The sequence below is a fragment of the Agelaius phoeniceus genome, chromosome 5 (genome assembly GCF_051311805.1).
Source record: "Agelaius phoeniceus isolate bAgePho1 chromosome 5, bAgePho1.hap1, whole genome shotgun sequence".
NCBI lineage: Eukaryota > Metazoa > Chordata > Aves > Passeriformes > Icteridae > Agelaius > Agelaius phoeniceus.
This window is the reverse complement of record NC_135269.1, coordinates 63,563,070-63,588,412: the sequence shown is the minus strand read 5'-3', so window position 1 is coordinate 63,588,412 and position 25,343 is coordinate 63,563,070. Positions and strand designations below refer to the sequence as shown.

Genomic DNA, 25,343 nt, shown 5'->3' with positions numbered 1-25,343 from the left:
GAAAAGCTGAAAACAATGTGTTTGTCTGTGAAAAAGAGCAGGTTGGTTCTGTACAGGCTGGTATAGGAAGGACTGGAGACTGTGCAGACTGCTGAAAAGGATCTTCAGATACAAAAAAGATTGGGGAGGTGGGCTTTGGTATGAAATTGATAAATAGGGAATTCTGAAGGCAAGTTAGCTGCAGAAGATACTGCTGGAAGGTGTTCCACCAGCTTTGATTGATACTGAATTATTTTTTGTTTGCAGTAACTTTGAAGGCAGTTAATAATAACACACTGTCACACCTGCCTGGCTGGTTGACCCCTAACTTACACAAGAGCAGGAAAAATAAGGCCTTTTGAGAATACAATTTAAGACTAAACTAGACTAGAGTAGACTATACTATGCTGTGCTACTACTGTGCTAAACTTACTATAATAACACAAGGTTATTTTACATGTGCATTTTCTCTGTCTGTAAATGGCCTCACCTGGAGCACTGCATCCAGCTCTGGGGCCCCCAATAAAAGAAGGACACAGACCTGCTGGAGTGAGCCCAGAGGAGGCCATAAAGGCAGTCAGAGGCCATAAAGATGGTCAGAGGCCATCTGAGCCATCTGGCTGGGCCATCTCTCCCATGAGGAAAAGCTGAGGCTGTTGGATCTGTTCATCCTGGAAAATAGAAGGCTCCAAGGAGACCTTAAGGCACCTCTCAGGGTCTGAAGGGGCTACAAGAGAGCTGGAGAGGGACTTCTTACAAGGGTATGCAGCAATAGGACAGCAGGGAATGGCTTCAAACAGAAAGAAGAAAGAGGGTAAATATAGATGAGATATTAGGAAAAAATTCTTTACTGAGAGGGTGGTGAGGCCATGGAGCAGGCCCAGAGAAGCTGTGGATTCCCAGTCTCTGGAAGTGTTGAGGCCCAGGTTGGATGGTGTGGTGATGTTCACAGGGGGCCCAGGATGAGGGAAGAGACGAGGATCTGGCTCCATGTTTCAGAAGGCTGATTTATTATTTTATGATATATATTCTATTAAAACTGTACTAAAATAATAGAAGAAAGGATTTCATCAGAAGGCTTGCAAGGAAAAGAAAGGAATGGAATGATAATAAAATCTTTTGACTGACCAGGGAGTCTGAGACAGCTGACTGTGATTGGCCATTAATTAGAAACAACCACATGAGACCAATCACAGATGCACCTGTTGCATTCCACAGCAGCAGATAACCATTGTTTACATTTTGTTCCTGAGGCCTCTCAGCTTCTCAGGAGAAAAAACCCTAAGGAAAGGATTTTTCATAAAATGTGTCTGTGACAGGATGGGCCCTGAGCAAGCTGGGCTGATGGAGGGTGTCCAGAACCATGGGACTGGATGATCTCTAGGTTCCCTTGCAATCCAAACCATTCTATCATTCTATGAAATGTGTTATTAATTCCAAAGATTAAATCACTGAGATACCTAAGTGGATGAAATGAGATGACAGGGACAAAAAAGCAGATGGATCCTGTGAACGCTTGCACTTAGTGTTTGCAATGGTTTCTTTATTCCTGTTTTTGTTTGTGGCAAAGAGCAAGCTGGATAGAGAAGATCTTTGTTATTGGACAAAAGCACCTCAGGGGGAGGAGTGCACTGAATGTAGTATATAACTGGTAATAGTAGTGCACCAGTAGTGCATTACATTTACTAGTGATATAATATTAGTTCTCTTCCTATGTGAAGTGACACTTCTCAGTGGAACACCAGGGATTTTGTCACCTTGGTTGAAAAGAGATAAAATTTTCACCTCACTTCCGTTTTTTTGACAGGTGCTATTTGCTTTTAGCTATTTGCTATTCCTTTTTTTGAGAAATAGTTCAGGTTCAAATGTATTTCCAGATTTACAGGTTTGTGGTAGTAAAATAGGTAGTAAAGCATGTGTAATGTAAATTTGCTTTGATTCAAGATGCTCTTTTTCATTGAAACATAGTAAGTATGTTGGGAGTGGAAAAACATAGAAATAAACCACTTTTTAACCAGAAAAAAAACAACAAAAAAAACCCTGGCACTTGGCCTTATTAATCCATAGCTGGGACTTTTACAGGATATTTCTCTTTGGGTTGGAGCTGTGGCAGCCACTGTAGAGTGTGCTGGCTCACAGCATGGATGTGTTCATTAGCTCCAGCATCGTTTCTTTGAGCTGTAAGGAAGAAGGAAACAAAAGCCAATCTGTTTGTTTGCCATTTCATATTTATGCACTTTCTCCTTTTCAATGGCCTGCCTGACAGCCTGGCTGTGCATTGTCCCATGTCCCCTCATCAAGCCCATGACCTCAATTCACCTATCATTCACTTCCATCATGTCAGCTGAGCCTTTGTGGATGTCCATTATTCACACAGTATATTGTGGTATGATGAATTACCCTCCTGGGAGTTTTAGGACATCTTAATCCCAGCCTGACAGAACTCTCTGCAATAAATAATTGACAAGTCCCTATGCTAAATGCAAGTACATCAGAGGATGTGGATTTTTGACAGGTTTTGCTGAATAAAAAGAAATAAGAGAGCATGCCTTCAGCAGTTTTGAGCAGCTTCCATCTCTCATTTTAATTTTCATTGGAAGCTTTTCTACCAAGAGATTGCATGTGGCAGAGGAGGGAGATTCATTATGATTTTAATCCTTAGTTGTTTTACTGATAAACAAAATATTTCATTAAAAAAACAATAATGGGAAATTTATTATAATTTAATCTCACATTTAATCTGTCCTCTTTCTCCATCCATGCATGTTAAGAAAAGAGAACTTTGTTGCAGAAAACCCAGTAGCATTTAAATGTGTATTTCCAATGACAGCCACATGTGCCTGTGTGCTGCCTGGAATTTAAAGCAAGGCAAAATTCCTGCTGCTCATCAAGCTGTGCAGGGTGGAGCATAAAGCAGGTGATGGACTCTTGGCCTTCTTGTACTGACAGCCTTGGCCTGGCTGGAATTGCAGTGTGCAGGGAGAACTGTACATTGGCAACTTGCTGCCAGGTATTTTCAGTGTGCAGGGAGAGCTGTACATGGACAACTTGCTGCCAGGTATTTTCAGTGTGCAGGGAGAGCTGTACATTGGCAACTTGCTGCCAGGTATTTTCAGTGTGCAGGGAGAACTGTACATTGGCAACTTGCTGCCAGGTATTTTCTTGTGGGAAGGACTGGAAGGAGCAGAGTCAAAGCCTCATTCACCATGTCTGTCCTCTGCCAGGCAGCATTAGAGGGGTGATAAAATGCAGTCTTGGTGATATTTCCACCTTTTACACTTCACTGGAGCTTGTCAGGTGTTTTTTTGCACTTGTTATAGCCCTGAGATGGCTACTAAGACTTGACAAGAACCACAGGTCTGGCCCTGTGGGTCTCTGAGTTACAGGTCTGGTGGGTACCTCAGGGAATTTGGCTGCAGCATTTTTTCCATTTGCTGTTTCTGGAAAAGAGAACTGTGTGCCTTGTGCTGCTGGAGATCCAGGAGTCATCCCTCAATAGCTGGCAATCTGAAAGTGAGCACATGCTCAGTCTAGAAAATTGCAGGATTTGGAAAACCTAAATAGATAAAATATCAAAACTGTTTTGAGAGCAGATATAACAGGAAAATTTGTTTCCTTTTTTTTTTTTAATTTTTTTTTTTTTCCTTTTTTCCCTCCAGTGTTCCAGTGTGGCAGGTAGCTGGAGGAAAAAGAAAAAAAGGAATATAATTAAATGTATGTTCTGTAGGATAGTTACTTAGGATCATCCTTTGAAGTCAGTTGGAAGCAAATGCCATTTTTGCTGCCAGAGTATATCCTTAAGCTATTCCCAGCCACACCTGAAAGGACTAAAAAGTTTAGACATACCATGTTCTTCCTGTGGAAACTGGTAAAGAATGTCTCTTCTCATTTCATATAAACTGGGTTGAATGGAAGTTCATATTTATTTCTGTCACACATGCCAGAGGGAAGAAAGCTCTGATTTAGCTGGGTTACACTGAAGGGTGTGGAAGCATCCATGTGAAATGCATTCTATTGCTTAATCTGGCCAACACACAAAACAGCTTTCAGGAGTAGGTGACTTGGATCTGACTTGGGTCACATCCACACTTTCCACTTTTTTCTTTTCCTTTCTTCAATGCCTGTTTGGGCCAATAACTTTCCTATGGATTTAAGGAAGTATTTTTTTAATAACATTTGTTGCTATTTTCCATAAGAAGTTCTCATTCAGCAAAATTACTTGTTTTAAAATAAAGCAACAGCAAAATGAACAAGCAATAAACGCCAAACAAAAAGCAAAACCACAAACAAAAACTCCCACAAAGAATTGCTGAGAAAATTTCTGAGCCCCTTGGATTATAGTTGATATTTAATTGTGAATGTGTAAAATGCATCCAAAGTTTATATATAGCATATATAGTATTACTATACAAAAATAATTCTTTTGGTGTTTGCTAATAGTTATAAAACTCACTGTGGGCACTCTTTTCAAGTATATTAAAATTTCAATTAAAAGATTCTAGATACATATACTTGCTAAGCAGGCACTGGTATTTCTGTTAATCAAATTAGTGGAAATAAATTAAAGATAAAATTATTAAAGCTGATTTTTTTAAAGCTGGAGGCTAAGGTTTAGTGTCATATTTCACAATATTATCACATTTTAGCTGAGGATGTTGTCAAACCTTGCAGAAGAAGCAAATCCTCATCTTCTGAACTGTCAGGCAGTGCTTTAATTAAGCTATGAAGGAACTCTTCTCCAAATAAAAACATATTAGGTGGCTCTTCTCCCACTTGAGATCTAAGGCTCCAATTGACAGCATAAAGCAGGGATGATGCCAGGTTCTGCATGATTCAGTTTTGTAGGTTAGACAATTGCAGATGACAATTTCTGTGTGTATGTGTGAGAGAAGGAGTAGTTTCAGTAATAAATGAGAATGGGTTCAAGAAGAGCTTTGTTTTTAGGATGGTCTTAATTAGGAAGCCAAATAAGAATAGTGGTATTGACAATAATGCAACTGATTCATCCCCTTATTTTTTTGAAAGAGCAATCAGATTTATTTTATCAGAAACTGACTTATTAAAAAATATGGCTCATATTTCAGAAAGAGATTTTCATTACTAGATTAAGTAATAGATTAATAGATTACTTTTCATTAATAGATTTGAAAAATGGGAAAGTAGAAATAGAACTGAAAAGTTTTGAAACTGTGTACTATTTGCAGAATCCTATACATGGTGTATGAAAAAATGTGAAAATATGTATCCTAATGTGCATTTGTAAATTAGTCTTTTGAAGGATCAAACATTACTTTAAAAATTACAGGCAAAAGTGAAAAGAAAACAAATTGAGGATTATATGGTTCAGTCAGAATAACACAAGATCAGTAATGTTTCTGTGGTAACTGTTTTAAATTTGAAACTAGATTATAGAAGTTAATTGAAAATAATAATTATGTGTTACTTACATTTATTATGTTCTCAGGAAGATCTTTACCTGAAAATGGTTTAAAACCAAAATGAGCTTCAGCTCTGAATTTTTGAATAGCCATTGTAAGACCTATTTGGCACAAGAAGGAAATATACAGTGCAATTCATTAATTACAAGAGCTGATTTTTCATTTTTATTTTTTGCCTTCTACATGTCGGAGGCACACATGTCTGAGATCTGCTCATGGATTCACTGCTGCATTAATGTTCCCTTTTCTGCTGCCCCCTCCACCCTTCCTTTTGACATCTGAGCAATGTCTGACCTTACTGTTCTATTGTAAGGTGGCATTTAAGTCTTCACTTTATAATTAAAAGAGAGTGATTAATAATCATAATGAGAGTTATTTTAATTTGCAGTTCTGGAAAGTTGCATTATATGGGTAAAGAATACATCATTTAGATTTTATTAATTTAATTGCAATTTCAGCAGAAATGCAAAAATCACAAACCTTTACTGGTGGCATAAAATCAAAGCAACAGAAGCCTAGAGCCCTCTTTGTAAGCATTTTTCACTGTAGTAAAAAAAGCCTTACAGACACTCATTGTCTCTCCAAAACAAAGAAACTAAGAGGCAGCTCCAAGACAAAAAAAAGATGATGCCTTTAAAAAATAAGAGAGGTTTAGAATGTGTTTGGGTTTCAAGTCTTAGCTTTTAATTAGCTTGTATGTTTTTTCACAGTAAATTATTTAGAGGTTGTTTTATATTTTGTATCAATTTAGGTGGAGAAGGAATTAAATAGAGCATACATAATGAAATTTAAATAGCTGAAGAAAATCAATTCAGCTCAGTCGGTGCTATTAGCTAAGCTCCACTTCAAGATGGGCTCTAATATTGTGTTTGAACACTTGTTCTTCAGGGATTCCTATTCTGTTCTGGTATCCAAAGGCTTTGGCTGCATAAAAAGTTGGCTTTGTGTTGTTACATGCCAATTCTGCAGTGATTGCTGTGGTGCCTGCACAGAAATGGGTCCCTGACTGATAATGAGGCTGAGCACACGTGCTGTAGAAACAAATAATAGGTTTCTTTATAGCACAGAAGGGTTTGTTAACATACACTAATAAGGAGTATTTCTAATATGCATAAAAGTACTTACTTTTTTGTAAGGCAATACTGGATTTCATAAAGCTGTTTAAGTACTGAATCTGGGCACTTTGGAGAGCTGTTGAGCTCTCAAACCCAGATATATTAGCATGCATTTATTGCCTGAGATAGAAATGGCATTGTATACACATGAACACATATGGTTTATTGAGTCTTTGTGACAGACATTAAATCCTTGTATGTTGAGGGATGATAGAGTTCTAAATGCAGAATATGAAATTATAGTTGACAAGGGAGTAAAGCTGAATAACAACAGTGTAAATGAGATGGCACTGAGACCCTCCATGTACCTCATCTTTCACTGTCTGTTGCTACATGCTGTGGATTTACCCTAAAAGACTAATTCAGTATTTTGCATAAAACATCAGTAAAATCATGCTATTTAAATATCTGATCCTTTGTTCTTGGGCCTAAATTGGGCTGCTTTGTCTCAGGCAAGAGAGCAGACAGTGTTGTAAGGGGATAATGCAGAGCACTTAATTTGATCATAATTGTATGGAGGAATAGTTCTGCAGGGGATCAGTTTCTGGGCTCTCTTCTGTCACAGACTTTCTTAGGTCAGGCTCTGAGCTGGTGTTTCAGTGAACGTTGGATCTGGGCTCACCTCATCTGTGTTAAGGTACTAAGAAATGTTGACATCCCTAATTAAAACCATGGAGATACTGCTTAGGCCAGAGTTTTGGGAAGGAGTATGTTTGGACCAGAATTAAACTGTAGATGTCATATAGCTCTAATAAATCCCACTGATTTTTGAAAGCTTCTTGGATTTGCTTTTCATTCCCCTCAGAGATAACCTAGGAATTGCTGCAGCAGCACACATTGCTTGGCATTCACAGTGTCATCTGAGCACTGCTATTTCCATACCTTAAAGACCCAAACAAGGAAAACAACTGACAAACAGCAACAGCAAAACCCAAACACTCCTAGATCTGTTTAATAAGCTGCTACTGACTGAGATGATTTTGGTACAACACTGTGGATTCCACTTAAAACAAATCTGACAATTTCATTGTTCAAAAATAAGGAAGAACAATATTTTTATGACATTTCCAAATGTGCTATACCTAGTAACTGCATATTTGAAAAACAAACATTTCAAGTATTTTTAGGATATGGAACCTCCTGTTCCAAAGTGGAACATGTTTTCTTTCTGAGACTTTTGACTAGGTTTATAGTAAGAGAGGGAGGGTGTTACTAAAACATGTATTGACAATTCAAGTGTATATTGAAGATTCAGCTCTTAGCCCACTGCAAATGCTACTGCTCAAGGAAAGCATAAATAGTTCTTTGTATGTAAAACCAAGCCCATAAACATCAATCCAATACAAGTTCTTTTCTGGTTGCACATGAAATACATGAGGTGCTTAGACAGAAGTCCTTCCACTGAAATAAGCTTGATTTTTGTGAAACTTTATATCAACCTTGGAAAACATTTGGTTTAACAAACCTTTTTATTTATTTACATGCTTTGAAGTAAAATCCTTGTTTGGTATATTCACTATCATGGATTGACTAAAACTGTTAGGAAGCCTTCTGCAAACATTGCAAGGTATTGCCCAAAGTGGGAGGAAAGTTTTTCTTTAACTTCTGCTTAAAAAAAATATTTTTGAACTAGCTTTGCTAATACTTTACAAAAAAAATAGGCACAACTATATCTGGGAAACACTGGTACAAATCATAGAAGAGGCAAGGAGGTCTTTAAAAAGAGATTTTTATTCAACACTATAACCCCATTTTCTCAGCTTTCTCATAAATGTCTCATCCTTTGAATTCTTCAAAGTGTAAAGGATTTTTAAATCCAGGTGAAGGTTGTTGGTTTTAGTTTTTTGTTTGTTTTCTATTTTTTTTCCTCTGTAAGTGAGGGATCAAAATGATTGCTATAACTAGAATGAGCAGTTTTACCTTTTTAACAATCACAGCTATAATGACTGCAGTCAACTCACCTTGGAGTGCTCCCTCACCCTAAACACAAATACATATAAATCTACCTGGTAATAGTAGGCTAAAATCTGTGCACAAAATTACCTGTGCAAGAAAATAGCAAAAGACAATGACTAATGAATCAGGGTGTAAAGAGATATTACTCTTAGAATATCATGATCTTTTGAAGGTAGGGATTCACTAGGATCAATTTAAGCAGTCTTCAAATTTCTTTACTTTAGAAAAGGTGTGGTTTTTTGGATTTGTTTTTTTTTCTTTTTTTTTTTTCCTTTTCTTTAATTTGCCTGTTTTACTTTTGAGGTTTTTATTTACTTTTTTGTCTCTTTCCTTTATGTTTTGCTGAGGCTAAAAGGACAAGAATTAAAAAAGGTGCAAATTAATAAACTGTTTATTCAGTTGAACAGTTCAAAAGCTAAAAAACTCTAAACACCAAACCCCATTATGCTACTGTAAAAAAAAAAACCTAATCTGTCTGTATTATACACTCTGGCTCAAAATGATGCATCAAATTATTTCTATTGCAAATGTTGGGGTTTTTTTGTATTTTCATTACTTAGTATATATATTTTTATGTGAAGAAGCACTCGAAAGAAGATATTTTTATATGCATATACATTTCAGAAAATGAACATATGTTTTACAATGCATTTTGTACTTTATTATGAAAATACAATATAAGAATGTTTTCAACAAGCTCAGCAACCATGTAGTATAATTCAGTGTTACATTCTGCAGTTTATTGGGCATACAGTACCTGTAAAACTCAGCACAGAGTGTGCAAGTAAATCTCCTTTCCACACTATTTCACAGAATATCAGTAACTTTGTTTCCAGTTAAATTCCTAATCAATGTTGGGATCTTCCCCGCAGCTGAGTGCCCATGTGAGCAACCTCTTTAGATTTTGTTGGATAACAACGTATTTGATGGATTGAGATCCTCAGCAGCTTTGCATTTAAGCAGCTTCTCTTTGAATTGTAGTTATAAAAACCCCATGAGCTGGCAGAAGTTGCCACTTTCTTCTTCCTTACCTTTCTGGTCACTCCTGAGGTTTGCTGCCAGCTTTCCAGTGCAGAGTTGGTGTCAGGGCAGCAGAGGCTTTGCTGCTGCCACCCGGGTCTGAGTGCCCAAAGATGGAATGGGTGGGAATCCAGAAGCCAGGCAGTGTTTGCTGTATCACCCCGTGGCTTCTTCACACATCTGCCTGTGCCTGCTAATATTTCTAGTTCCAAGTAGAATTTTAATTTTTTTTTTTTTTTAAGTAAAAAGTCATGTGCCATGAAACTTATCCTATAATCTCAGAAAGCGTGTAATCTTAAAAAATCTGAAGTTTTGTTGGAATTCTTTTTCTTTGTGATGTCGTTTTTAGGTTTTGGGGTTTTTTGGAGATATTGGTTTTGGGTTTGTTTTTATATACTCCACATAGAATTACCTGAGTTATATATCTGAGAGGTGGTTTTTTTCAGGTTTGTTTTTTGTTGTTGTTGTGTTTTTTGTTTTATTTGTGTTTGGCTTTTTTTGTTTGGTTGTTTTTTTGTGGAGTAAGAAGATGGGTAAAACAGATAAAAATAAGTCCAAATCTACAATTTGGAGAAAGGTGTTGCTAAAGGTATTACTTGGCAAGTCACTAATGATAGAAACACAAAAATCTTGAAAATGCAGTTTGCAGTTTTAATTTACTAAATAAAGTTGATTTTCCTTACTTCTCATCTTCTCTTTAATGTAACACAACTGATCCATGTAACTGTTCAACTGACAAGGAGTGTCCAGATGTTTGGTTTTATAATCCAGAGTTCTAAGTAGTGGGATTATCATGGGGCACCATGGTGGAAGGAATTCCTGTTGCCTCTTCTCACCTGGGTCTCCAAGTTTCTGCCCTGTAACCATTCCTTAGACCCTTTGTTCAACTTTGCCAAAACCACCTGAGCACAGGACACAGGTGAAGAGTTCACTGTATGGTTTATTTTAGCTGTAATTTAATTTAATAAGGCTTTAACTACAGGGGTTTTATGCTTGAAACTTCTGTTGTTTATGCCAGTGAATGTGTTTTACTGTAATTTATATAATTTACCATGCTGATCAGTGGTGAGTCAAAGTCATTGTCTTCATGATGGAACATGAAGCTGTGTTTTTAGTCTTAGCTCTCATTTTTAGTCTTAATGCAGTGTACCCATCAAAATCTATAGATTTGAAAGATATATTGAAATCTATAGTTGTTTTCATGTAGAACAAATGCTTTTTTTCCTTGACATTGAGTCACTTTTCAGCTCAGATGGTGGAGATTCAGCATTTCAGTGCTGCCAGTGACCTAAATGAGGGCACAAAGCATCTGACTTCTCAAATCTTAATGGTTCATGTGAAAGGAAAGTGCCCAGAAAAATCTGCTTTTTCACTTATATAACTTGTCTGTTTTGCAGTATTCCTTGAGAATTTAGCCCAAAAGCAATTCATGCAATCCTACAAGAGCATCCTGCAGTGTTTAAAAAAACTCCAAACTTTTAGAAGTTTGCCAGTCCCTTAAGTATCAGTATTTTGTCTTAATTTAAGATTCAGACTGATTTCTGAAAATCATCTCTGCTATCTGATGTGCCAGTTTAACACAAATGTGGAAAAAAGTCTTCTCAGGCAGAACTTTTAAGTGCAACTCAGATCAGGTGCTGTTAACTGCATTATACTGAGTAAGTGCATCAAACATCCAGTCCAGCAAAGTACTGCCAGGTTTTGCTTTACTTTTACTGTGACATCACATCCTGATGTGTGTTTAGTTTATCTTTTGGCTTAGCTGCTTCTTATTTCTTTCTGGCATTCATAGTTTGATTCTGGTGATGATTTTCAGGAAGTAGCTGTAATCAGAATAAAAGAAAACACACTTTTTGCAGGGTGCTAAGTTTTTTGGCATGGTTCAGTATATTACCTCTATAGAAAAGACTGTAAAATAAAAGTATTGAGATGGGATAATGCTCCTTGTTTGTGTTCTCTGAGCTAGAAGGTGGCAATTAGATTTTCATACAGAGAAAAGTGTGAGACATCCTAATTAAACACCTTTTGGTGGAAGTCATCATACATAAACACAAACCTCTTGTAGTAGTTATCAAATGTGTCACCTGTGAGAGAAATACTAAAAACAATCTTAATTTTTTGTTTTTTTGTTTGATTGTTTGTTTGTTTTGTAAAAAATGGAAGAAAATTACTGTTTGAATGTCAATTCAGATCTGTACATTAGTCATGAAGACAACCAGTGAAATACATTTCTTAAGCATAGCTATAGATCATGTACATAATCATAGAAAAAGAAGGAAAATAACTGAAAGGAAAATACAGTGGATTCACCCAGAGGATTAATCTGATGGACTGTGGTGTTGCTAATCATCTAACACTAATGTTTTGTGTGACTTTGGTCACACTTTTTGGTTATGTCACCCTTCTGCTTTACTTTCCTTTATGTGTTAAATACCATTAGCAATATTTGCTTCACAATGGATGGGAAAAGTTATTAAATACTTCTGACAATATGCATTAGTTTTACAGCTGGAGGTTTTACAATGAAAAATAGTATTTTTTCCCATATAATTCCATTTTAAAAGTCTTACAGTGCAGAAATATGATTAATGAGTGATGGTGTACCTTAAACAGTTTGTATTTTCTGTATAATCACAAGAAGGCTCTGAAAGAGACTGTTCTGCCTGGAACAAAGAGGTCATAAATTGTCCAGTATATGACATGTGCATGACAAAAGATGCTGAAGAGAAATCACAACCAACACAATGCATGGAAATGTAAAATAAACCATTTTCAGCATTCTCACCTTACATTTTTTGTCTACTTTTAATTTTAAGGTGTTTTTACATTACAGTCTGGAAGAATGGAGGATAAGAACAAGTAATCCCATTTAGTCCTTTATAGAAAGAGTTTAAGTAACAAAGAACCTTAATTGCTTTTAAAAACTTGACATGTCTACACTTGAACATTAAAACTTGAGCCTGTCCAGTAGAGAGAGAGAACATTGGGAGTGCAACACTTCTTTTAAAACATATTTGGGAAAGTTTAGAAGCAGCTTGTTATTACCCTCCACGTGATAAGAAGGAAATGCAGAGGCTTTGGGGGTCCTGTTACCCCAGCTCAAAGCCAGGCATAGCCAGGGGTGTGTTCCCAGGGTCCCTGAGAAAATAAAAATCACTCTTACACTTTGCAGGGGGAAGGTCATTTCCTTCCCTTTGCACTCAGTTTTCTCCAGGACTCACAGTTAAACACTTTCTATTTCTTTGGACTAGAATTCCTTCCATTAGGGAAATGTTGCCTGAAAATAGCATGCAGTATTAATGGATCCTTTGTTTCTGCTGTTGCCAACAGTAACGTGTTTCCTTGGCTCTCAGCCCCTGACTGCTGATCAGATCAAGTTGATTATTCAGCAGCTAGAGCCCACCACCTGCTCTGTTTTGTTTTTCCCTGACATGCAAAGCTGTTGAGACACTATCTTGCCTTGTTAAAGCTACATTTGGTATGCAGCTATAGTTTTAAGCAAATATGTGTATATATTTAAAAAGTGGATTCATTTTTGAACAGACTTGTAATAAGTCAAATTCCTTATTCGGTTTTATACATTGGAGTGCTGAGGTGAACATGCTGATTTTCTTCTAAAATTCACAATTTCATTCCACTATTCGTGCTGTACATTTAATTATTAATAAAGTTGCATTGTTCATAGGCCCATTTCTGGACATTCTGCTGCAGACTTCAGTGCTGTCTTGATTTTATTATAAATCATTAACTACTTGGGAATTTATCATTATAGTGTAGGTTATAAATGTGTCTTAATGAAATAAAACATTTCTGTCGTGTTCTGCAGAGGAATAGATGATAAATGAGCTCTTTTCACTCCTGTTATTTCTGGAAATTCTGGATTTTTCTCTTCTTTCTATAAATACCCATCAAACTCTGAGAGCTTAATTTTGGTGGCATGGCCAGAAGAGGTATTTGCTTATCAGTTCAGCAGGGATTTTAAATCTCCAGCTTTATGATCTTCTTTTGGGATTACAGCAGCATTACATCTAAACATCTTTTGTAGCACACAACGTGTGAGTAAATCTAGAACTTACTACACTTCTCTATATTTAGTGTTTCCTACCTAGCTGAACTCCACCTTTCTAATTTTAGCAGAAGCTATAATTTTAAGCAAAAATATTCCAGTGTTTTGAATATTCAGTATTTATTTAGTATTGTTATTGAGTTCCATTGACAGTAAAAAGATATTATTTGATATAATGTTACTAAATTCACATGAAGCTTTAGCATTCTGTGAAACTTGTTGTTCTGTTTGATTATACGATGAGAGAAAATGAAACTGCCCTTGCATCCCCTATTGAATTAAAAGTAAATGACTTTGGTGTTTTTCTTGCATAAGTGATGCCAGTCTGTATCAATGTATTCTTCTCCTTGTACTTTGCAAGGAGGTATTTAATTGATTTGTTTGGGTTTTTTTTTCTTCTTTTCCCTTTAAAATAAGGGAGTTGTATGTACATATTTCAGGTATGTCTGTTCCTGTTTGGATATTAGTCAGATTTCAGTGAATCTGCTGACATGTATAAATTGGTAGGTTATATGTTGTGTTGGGTTTGGGTTTTTTTTCCTTTATGATTTTTTAAATGCATGACTACTGAGGAGGTATTAAAGGAGTTGTAAAGCAATCTGAACTGTGCCAACTTAATTTTTTTAAGTAAGAGGAAAATTGCCTTTATGAAATTTTAGAACACTTTTTTTTAAGTGAGTTAATTTTGATATTTCTAAAACAAATTATGTAGTTATGATTTCTTCTTGAGCTGATAGAAAGTATGTGAAAAAAAACCAGGGTAACAAGTCATGCCTACTCAATATCCATGTCATTTTCTAATCGTGCCTGTGAAGTTACTAGCTCAGCTGTGAAGCTTAAAAGAGTTTCCCAAGGCAGGCAGTGAGCTGGAGCTGGTGGTGTTATGCAATTTGAGATTTGTTGGAGCAGTTGGCAATTTCAGTCTAATGGTTTCAGCGTGTGTCCTTCAATTTGAGCCTGTTTAAAAATATAACACTAATGTGCCTTACATTTATGCCATATGAATTATTAGAGTGAAAATGTAATAAGCTCTAAGGGGTTTAAGCCTCTGCAAATGAGAAGGATGAATGATGTCTTAAAAGAAGTGGTCTTCTGCTACTTTTATATGCCACTCCAGTGAAATTTCACTGCCAGATGTCAAGATGCATTTGACAGACTATCTTACTCTTCTAATAGTTTTTCTTCATGCCTTTATCTACAGTTGTCTCTATCGTGCTCCCTTGTCTACAGAAACATTTCTGGCAGTATCAAGCTGTCACAACATTTCCCAGCTTCTCAAATCTCCTGATTGCACACATCCTAGAAATATACTCTGGCTTGGAAACTGAACTTCCTTCCTCCTTCCCCCTCCCTGTAAATGTGGAAATTCTGCTTCTCTACCTTCTGATGTGAATCTACTACACTGCTTTTTGCTGTTTAAAGATAGTTGAATATAATAAATTTGTACACCCCTACTGCACCATATTTATTTCACACAAATAATATTTCATGCCTCATGGATGAGACTCAGTGCTCCACTCAGAGAAGACGATTTTATGCTCCCTACATTCTTCATTGTGGCTGTATTTGATCTGTTCTCTGGTACTCAGGTACTCCTCCAGCAGTGCCTTTGGACCTGTGGCTCATTTTTCCCTTTGACTGCTCATGTAAGGTTTCTTTTCATCAGGTACCAATGGCCTTACTAGTTCTAGTAAGGATTCTGGACATTAGATACAAATCTGAGGTGACTCCAGTGAGTTTTCAGCCAGCCACAAACTGGTACTTGACATCATCCCCTGCAACTTCTGCAGGCTGTGCACTCACCTAAGTGCATATCAAGCTAAACCACTTTTCCACAAGTTTAAATGTATGGGGTTTAGCTTACTTATTTACTTGTTTATTTATTATTTAGTTTTTTGGGTTTTTTTCCAGAGATGACTTTCAGTAGTGTATATAGCTCCAGCTCTTCTGTGCTTTGTTTTCAGGACAGAAACAAAAAGTGACAATATCTGTACATTTGACTACTTCTGAAGGATTTTAGATTCTTTCTAAAACTTTAATGAAAACCCTAATATATAATATTTGAAAGACTCTTCATCTCTCTTTTAGGCCTTGAAGTACTACCACTATGCCACTTTTTCCTTCTCTCCTTCTCTTTTTGTCAGTTTGCTAGGAACTAATATAAGAGAAGAGGTATTTCTAGTTCATGTTTAAGGGAAGGGCTGCTATTATGTAATGGAGAAGTGTCACAGTGACAAATATTCTTTGGGCTTTATCCTTTCTTACTTTCCTTCTGTGACACCTTTGTCAGTCACAGGTGATTGCACGTGACACTTTAGGCATCAAAAGCACGTGTGGGATGCATTTATTTAGGGCATCCCAATTTCAGTTTTTCCCATTGAAATAAATGTGATTAGTTATGTCAGAAAGTGTTGTCTTTACCTACAATTTTGTAATCTCAAGTACTCTAGTTCAGATTTTATTTCCCATTGATTTCTGATCTTATTTCAACCAGTGGCTTGATTTGCTTTGGAACAAGAAGACCATGAGTAAAAGTTCTCTGTAGAGAATCAGCCTTATTTTTCCTTCTTTCATTGAAGTAAACAAGGAATAAAGGTTGTCTTGAATGACAAAGAATGATTTTCATTATAACAATTAACAGATACTGAAAACCTTTAAAGCTCTGTCTTCTAAATATGTAGAAGGTGATAAGATTTTTTTTTCCATTAAGTCACTTTTTAACCAGCATGACAGCCTTTCTTTCTTTCTTCTTTCTTTGGATATGAGGTCATCCTGTTAGAAAAGCTGATTAAGAAGGTCTGAAATAGAGTTATTTTTCATATGAATAAAGCAGAAATGTCTTGAAATGCATTAGAAAAGCAGACAAACTGGAAAATACTTTTCTGCTTACTTTTTAATTGAAGTTGAGTTTTGTAATCTACTGCTGAATTAGAAAAAAAATAAATGTAGCATTTTAGGTTGCTGTTAATTTATAAAGTGGAAGACAAGGATTGAAGTGTTACTTTGAACTGTTGTCCAGAGTTGTTAACATAAGCTTTAACATTACCTTTTCAAAAAATTGGGCTAATTCCCAGTTGTCTTAAATTATATATACATTTAGGCCAGTAATTTTATATGAAGGCTGCTTTTTGTAAGTATTACAGTGTCAGCAGACCCCTGGTATACCCTTTTTCCATATGAATATGACTCAAGTGCTGCCTAGGATGACAAAAGTGAAACTGTCCCCAGAGAGTGGCTGAGGAGCACAACGTGCACATTCTGTATGGAATATAGGAGAGCAATATAAACACAGTCATTCTGTGACCTTACATGCTTCAGATATCCTCATTAACAGAGCACAGATCACATTTCCATCATGTGGCACAGCAGATGTCAGAGTAAAGAGAAGCTGTGACTTTGCAGTGTAAATACATAAAATATAACCAAGATGCAGATCAGCAAAAAACAAAAAAAACCACACACACAAAAAAAAAAAAAACAAACCAAAAAAAAACCAAAAAAAAAAACCAAAAAAAAACCCCAAAAAACCAAACCCCAAACCAAAAAACTATATTTGGTCACTATATTAAAAAAAAATCTTAAAAATATGTTTAAAGTTCTAGTTACCCTTCTGATGAAGATCTAATCTAGTGGCCTTTATTTAATGGATTACAGCAAAGCTTAGGAAAAAAAGTCCTTATTTGATATAGGGAAATATGAATTATCATGGGAAATTTTGTGCTTCAGTGTTAGTGATCACAGTATTTTTTAAAACAAACAAATTTACTTGAGAGAGGTAACTTTAAAACTTTTCCTTACAATTTAAATCAGCAAAATTGGGCCTGTCTTTGGTTCAATCTAAGACAATGATTTATGTCTGGGACTGTCCTATCCAAACTGACATGTCTCAGCTTCATCAAATCTAGATCAGCTTTTGTGGTGATAATTATTATCAGTGCCCACTTTTTAGAAAGATCATATAGGAAATATCTTTATAAATAACATGCAAAAGGGTGGTCATCCCCTACTAACCCTTCCTGTGCCCCACTGGAAGTATGGAAATAAGACAAAAGAAAATAAATACAGATGTATTTATGTGAGGGTTGCTATTTTTAGCACATCTATGCTCACTTTTGGGTTGCTGACCTTCCAATTTACAGTTATTTTTTGAGCTCAAACTTTCTGTGTGATAACCTGGGCGTTTTTTTTATACAATTGGTTACAATTATTGAATAGGGTAACTCATGGGTATTCATTGCCAAGGATTCCTGTGAAAATATAACATATGCTTTGCATGTAAAGAAAACAGAATGAAGGTAGAATAGTTCTAATTTGTTTTAATATAGAATGTAACAGCTTGCTGAGCTGAGAATGTAATCCTTTGGACTTTGTCAGTCTCTATCAAACCTGCAGTGAAATAGCACTATCAGTCTTGCATTGACACTTCAGACACCAATATATGAGCCTTACAGAATCTCTTCCTCATCCTGTAATTCATATCCAATTCATAATCAACTATGGAAGAAAAATATTTCTGTTTCAGACACATATATGAAAACTATGTATTAAACCACTTTTACACATACTTCTTGTGGCTTTTGTGCTGTTCATGCAAGAACAGGTTTGAATATTTGGGTAATATTTTACAATCAGGACTTGAAGGTCATTCTGTATTCTATGTTGTTCTTTATAAGCTTGATATTGAAATATTTTTCCATTATTCTTAGAATAACCTAAAAAAACCTTAGATTTTGTGTTTTAAAAAGTTTGTGAGGTTACTGATATCTGTTAACTCTTAAGATTACACATTTTATAATAGCTTAATATATCAAGATCTAGTTGAATATTATTTTCAAATAAAACAAAGGAGAATGGGAAGCACAAAAAAAAATTCATTGTACTGAATATAAATTTAATTGGGCCATTTGCTGACAGAATCTTGTGCTGGCAAGGAGGAGATAAAAATATGACATATATGTAAGAAAAATGAAAGCTGGAAGATGAATAGGCCTGCTAGGGAGTTGATCTTTACAGATCAGATAAAGATTCTTGCTGTCTGTGCTGCATCAAAGGCTGCCTTTCAGAGATAGTAACATGAACTTGGAAACTGGGGACAAGACCTTAGAAAATAGAGGGTTTTGAGATTGACAAGCAGCTGGGCTTTGGATCTCTTTTAGTTGTTTTCCTTTTTTATTATTTGTATATGTTTTTGTGTGTATAATCTTTTATAATCTCTTTAAAAGTTAAAGAAAGATTCATAGGCTGGTGGAGTGAATTAACACTTGCACCTTATCTAGCTTTTCAATAGCTGTTTTCCTTTGAAGATAGCCTTTCTCTTTGAAACATATAAGGAAATCTAGTGGCAGGTACCTCTTGACTCCTTTTAAAGTTTGATTAAAAATATTTATTTTTGAGCAGTGACTGATTTCTAAGGGATATTTTTTTTTTTTTATTGATGAGCTAATTATACTGGAAATTCCTCAGAATAATGCACACTGCACTCTACTACTAAGGAAAAAAAAAAAGGAGGAATCTGTTCTCATTAATAATTTTTTAAAAAAAGTTTAAAATGAATGAAAAAAAGAAAAAAAACATAGAAGTAATTGTTTACTCTAGGAAAATTTATTAAACAAATTGCATGTTTAATCAAAGTGTTTCCAAGCACCTTAAATTTGACATCAGCTACTGTGTCAATCACACTGGCTAAATCTGGCATCAGCTCCTCTGATCCCTTACTTAAAAAGCACCATCAGACAGGTGTCAGGCATCCTCCAAAGGACATGGATAGATGCTACAGCATTCTGTTAGCCTTTGCAGCCCTCTCTCCCTGGTCGTGGTTCCTCAATTTATTTACTAATTCAGAGTAAATCTGTGTTCTCCAGCAGACTGCACGAAACAGGGTTCTTTAAATATAATGAAGTAAGCCAGAACACTTCTGTTACATGTTAGGTTTTTTTTCTTTTTCCATTTTTAGTTTTGTTCTGCTTTTCCTTCTCTCTGTCAAAAATGCTATTAAATAGAGCTTTGTTCATGGCATAAAAACATCTCACAACTGTCATCTACACAGCAAGCAATACAGAGGGCATGGAGGAAGAAATTATTAAAGGATAATATGCAAGAATATTGTTTAAAACCATTTCTTCTTATTTTCTTACACATAAAAATTCGTACCTCAGGATTTTAGTATTTACTGGAGAAACCTGTAGGGAGCTGCAGTGGGTCATGGTGTTAAAGAAGCTGTTGCCTTGTTACACCCTCATTGGAATGAGAGGAAAATGGGAAGCTCCAGGTGTCAGCCAGCTGTTGTGCAGCTTCTCTGTCAGCATTCCCCAGAGACTCCTCCATCACAACAGGGAAGGCCAGGCCTGACATTTGCATACCTCAAAAGCAAGCAGGCATGATTTCCTTGAGATGAAGAATTGGACTCCTTGTGTCACAATAAAAGGCACAAGTAACTTGAGTTTGCTGAACTGCCCGGCTGTTTTCGGCCGAGGAGCGTTGACACAGGGTAATATGAGGTACATTCTAAATATACATTCCAGCTAAAGTATTGAATACATTGCAGATTTTTTTTTTTTAATTGATCAAATTTAAATAACTGGAACAGCAACAAAAAAAAAATACTTCTTTTTTGGACAGTAGAGCAAAAGATTCTTTAGGGAAGCAGGAATGAAGAAATCAAATGGTATCTCAACCAGTTGCTGGAACCTGTATGCATGGTCCTGTCTTGCTGTCATGTGTATTTTCATTATGGTGTCAGGTTTGGGGTTCTGGCAGTCAAGGAACAGTTGTTTTCTCATTGGCTATTACTGTTTCTTAAACAGTTTGCTTGCACTTTCATATGAGCTTGATTACCATTAACAAAGCTCTGTACACAGGCCCCGAATGCCAGCCTCCCATTTTGGAGGCTATTTTAAGGTGTAAAGCATTGTAGATATTGCATGTAGGGTTATTTTAGATGGTTGCTTGGGCAGTTAGGATGGCCTCTAACTAAAACCTGACTGAAAAAAATAAGAATATAATTTTCTGAGGGATATTCTTTTTTTTCCCTTCATTTGAGACAAGAGAAAGCAACCCAAACCAAATTTTTTTTTTTAATTTGCTTTAAGCATTTTTACTTTATAGTGCAGATTATCTAAGAAATCTTCCATTTGAACTGAGGAACTTCAAGCATGGCCTCAGTTCTTTCCATGGAAAATTCTTAGTAGTGTTAGTGATGAGTATATATTTCTCTCCATAATCCATTTATCATTTTGTGCATTTGGGTTCTGCTGTCTTTTGTGGTTCTTAGAGAACCTTAAGGCAATGGAGCACAGTGTGAAGGAAATCTGAGGACAGTGTTAACTGCAGCTATTTACACATGTAGCAAGTGTTATATCTTGCTTTGCTACAACCTGGTGAAATATGACTTAATCATCTTGAATTTATCAAAGGATATGCAAATTTAGATACAGAATGGGCTAGATTAAGTGAATAAACTAGATGGACAAAGTTGTTCTAGTGTATTACCAAAAATGAAATGCTGTAGATGTTTGTCCAGTGCAGTCAAGACAGAGTTAGACTGTGCTTTTTTCCAGTATAATGTATTAAATGATATCACAGTTTTTCTTTGGTTAGGGTGGTACTTGGTTACTGTGGATGTACCTCTAGTGAGCTGTGCCTGTAAGATGCTGGTAGCTTTCTGTTAGCTAAGAATCATTTGGATTGACAATAAAACAATTGAGTGGGGGGACACATTTTGTGGCAGTAGAGGACACAGTTGATGGTTTTTCTGGTTTTAAAGAATTATTTCAAACCTAAAAATAAGGAAAAGGTCCTAAGTTCTGATTTTTGAAATGTGTCAGTCATCCTGGAAGCTGTTAGAGCAGGAGAGCAGCTGTCCTCAGGGGATAAGGTAGCACAGGCAGTTGCAGGTCTGAGGTGAGGTTCTGACAGAACCATGTCTGGAACTGCAGCTTTCCTGGACTTTCTGGTCATATTCCTTTTGCTGTTGGCAAGAACTGACAGGGTGACTCAACTGAAAGTGTGACTTAGACACCAGTGCATCTTGTGTAAGGATTGGTCTGAATATTAAAAGGGTCATCAGGCTTATTGTTACACAGTCAGCATTTTCATCCTTATCTGGTGGACATAGTCAGAGGGTGTCTCCTAGAAAGGGACCATGACTCCTAAAAAAGAGTCGCTAAAATTTTTCTTGGGCTGTAAAATAATTTATTTCTGAAAGTAAGTCACTCAACAATTAGGACATGGCTGAGTCCACATGAACTGCATTCACACCAGGTAGCTGCTTCTTCAGAGTGAGCTGGCTTGCTGTAGGGATGGGTGCATCTGTGGGATGGGGCATCAGTGTGCAGCTTTGCTGGAGTACATGCATTGCCATGGCAAATTCTGTATGGAAAATTGTAGTGAAGTCTTAAGAGTTGTGCCAAAACAGGTTTTTTCTGGACTTATTAGGAGGAACACATCAGCCAATCTAATGGATGTATCTGTACAAGAGATTGATTTGAAAGAGCAAATTCCCGTGCTTTGCTTTCTGTGGGGCTAAGTGAAAAGACTGGATTTATTCAAAGTATTAAATATGGGTGAATGCCCTCTAGGAACATGCCTGTTACTCTCTGCTGCTAGTTAAATCCATGAGATCAGACTCCAGCTAGTCCCAAATTACTGAGTCTTTATGCATCCCTAATAATCACAGGGATTTCAGGAGTTTCTATAATTGAAGCTAAATGAAATAACAGAGAAATAAATGTCCATAACATGGTGTTTTAATATTTTAATATATACTTGTCATTAGATAGTAGATTAAATTAATGCACATAAGACAAGGTAGCATGTGTAAAGAGAGGGTATTTTCAGGAGGATGTTGATGGATTTTGAACTTAACTAGAACTTTTAAAATTATATTGGAATGAAAGTTAAATTTTCTAATGCATTATGACACTTAAATATAAAATAATACAGAAAACAGCTTTTTTTAGAGGGGATGGTTCACCTTGACTCATATAATTTTCAAGTAAATGAAAAAAGTATAGATATAAAATTTTTAGAGAGCAAATATGCATAGGAAAAAAGTAAAATATAAAGATTTTTTTTAATGTAAAGAATCAGTGAAGACTAAAATTTATGTTCTCTCTCTCTTTGTTCTTCAGCGCCTTGCTAAAGAAGCAGAGAAGTACCAAGCATCACATCAGTGGAGGGATGAGTTTGGGGTAAGCTTCAATTTTTCTCCTTTTAACCTTTCTGGATTTTTCCTCTTTGAAATGTTAACTGTAGTCTCACAAATATGTTGTTTATATATCTACTACAGAAAGGGTTACTGACAATGAATAGACAGTCTATTTAATCCAGTAAACAGAGTCTCAGTCAGGGTGTCTAGAGAATAAAATGAACTTTTCCCTTCAGAAGCTCCTAAGGAGCTTCACAGACCAGGGATGTAGCTCTGAGTTGTACACAAGACATCTGTTTTGACAGACAAGGAATGATTGCAGAGAAGACATTTGAGTGATGGTTGCTATCAGTTAAAAGTGTGCTTATTCCAAACACTGAAACAGAATCATAGAAAAGATTTTTACAAGTTGTCTTTTTCTTGTGTAAAGAGAAAAAAAAAAAAAAACAAGCAAGAAAAGTTTAATACAGAAGGATTTGGTTATCTGCATATCTGCATGACTTGGGAGTCATAGGCTTTTTTATAGAATCTCTTTCCATATTCTAGTACTGCTGAAAGAGGCCCCAGCCTGGTCAAACATTAAATTATCTTCTTTATTCATTTCAGGCTTTACTGAAAAAATAAGTGACATGATTTTAAAATGTACAACCTTGATGTTTTTATTACCAGTTTGGCTAAATGAATATTTTGCTGCATGATTATAAGCCTCTTAATTTTAGGCTATAGTTCTTGGCTAAGTGTCAAAATAATTTATTATGCCTTTATTCCATGTTCCTTCAGAAATTAAAGCAGATGGTACTTTTACATGATGCTGCTGCAAATCTGAACTGTGTTTGCACATCCATGAGAATCATTCAGCACACAGTTAAATGCACAGTGGTTTTCTAAGAATGTTGTCATGGTTTAACCCCAGCTGACAAGTAAGCACTGCACAGGCACCTGCTCACTCCCAGTCAGGATGGGGGAGACAATTGCAAGAGTGAAAATGAGAAAACTCGTGGGTTGATATAAAGAAAGTTTCATAAGTAAAGCAAAGGTTGCATGCAGTAGCAAAGCAAAACAAGGAATTCCTTCACCACTTCCCATGGGCAGGCAGGTGTTCATCCATCCCCAGGAAAACAGGGTTCCTTTGCCCTTAATGGTGACTTGTGAGGACAAACACCATTGCTCCAGAAGTCCCCTTTTCCTTCCTCTTCCTCCAGTGTTACACACCGAGCATGGTGCTGGATGGCATGGGGTATCCCTGGGTCAGCTGGGGTCAGCTGTGCACCCCCAGCCTCCTCACTGCTGGGGCAGGGGGAAAAACAGAAAAGGCCTCAGCTGCACAAAAACAGTCCTCAGCAATAAAAATAAATGAATTAAAAAAACCACACCAGAATTAGCAACACTTTTCTCAGAACAAATCCATAGCTACTATGAAGGAAAGCAATTCTAACCCAGTCAAAACCAGCAGAAATGTTCGTTCTGATCCAGTGTTACTCAGGCACTTGAAGATCTGAAAACAGACAGAAAAGCTCATAAGGTCAGGCCATGTAATTCAGAGAGGAGTGACTGACTTCAGGAGTCCAGAGAGTGTGGACACAGCCTGAATGCTTTTAACTGAGCTCTCTGCACAGGCACAGCCTCCAACACGCAGTAAAACACACAATGCATGTTCCATGGAGATGCTGTAACAAGAATGCTGCAGCGACCTTTTCTGCTAATCTGTCTCTCTTGTGACTGGAAAACAAAACCTGCAGGCTTGATGGACTCAGTGCAGAGCTCTGTGAATACAGGCAGAATCTCATTCTAATAATTTTGCTCCTGTGCTATATTGTGGCATCATGTAAACACCACCTTAGCTTTTGTTTTTCTTTTTATCCTTTTTTTTCACAGTACAAGTCAGTCACACCAAAAAGGTTTCGGGTTTTATCTGAGTTCATTGCCAAGGAGACATCTCAAAATATTTTGGAAATGTGATTTTATATTGATGTTGTAGTTCAGGGAAAGTCTATGGTCAGTATTGGAAAAAAAAATGCAGTTGGATTTATAATAAAGTAACTGCAAACTGAGATTGTACTTTACTGTTTTGAATCTGGATCAGAACAGTGTGCACCATATAATAACCTTGACATTAGGTCATGCAATTAAATTTCAAATAAATGTATTAAGCCTCTTATAATTTAATTTGTTCCATTTTTGCCAGAAGTAATCTTTCTTCTCTTCTGGCCTACTTTTTAGGAAATGCTTTCTCAAATTAGTTTGCACACAGATCATTATGATAAACTTAATTTTCACTGGAAGAATCATTCTCCTAATGGCTGTGATGGAAAATAGAAGATAGACTGTAAAACTTTCTGCAGTTAAGCTCTTCTGATAGCATTATGAATGGTCTATATGGTGCTGCATGAGGTTCATTTCTCATCTAGGATTTAGGTTTGGGTGATGAAAGCCCTTCCAGCAGCATTGCACATGAGTCACTGTAGAATGGAACTCACGGGACAAGCTATTTCTGCTTCTAATGAGCTTGTGATCAGCAACGTCCTGGACAGTCAGATTGCAGATGAATAAAAGCCTGTGGAGTTTTCAGGAGAAAACATCACAAGCATTCCTCCTGGGGAAGTGTATATGGGCTGACTTGAGTG

At 36.4% G+C, this 25,343-nt stretch overlaps 1 protein-coding gene across 3 annotated transcripts in view; it reads left to right on the top strand.

Moving 5' to 3' along the window:
- The window catches only part of CACNA2D1 (calcium voltage-gated channel auxiliary subunit alpha2delta 1), a 366,353-nt gene that overhangs the window by 150,340 nt on the left and 190,670 nt on the right, over nucleotides 1-25,343 (top strand). For all 3 annotated transcript variants that reach the window (XM_054631736.2, XM_077179149.1, XM_077179150.1), the window contains exon 4: nucleotides 22,703-22,762. In XM_054631736.2, the coding sequence (XP_054487711.1) occupies nucleotides 22,703-22,762 (60 nt within the window). The remainder of the gene's footprint in view (nucleotides 1-22,702; nucleotides 22,763-25,343) is intronic.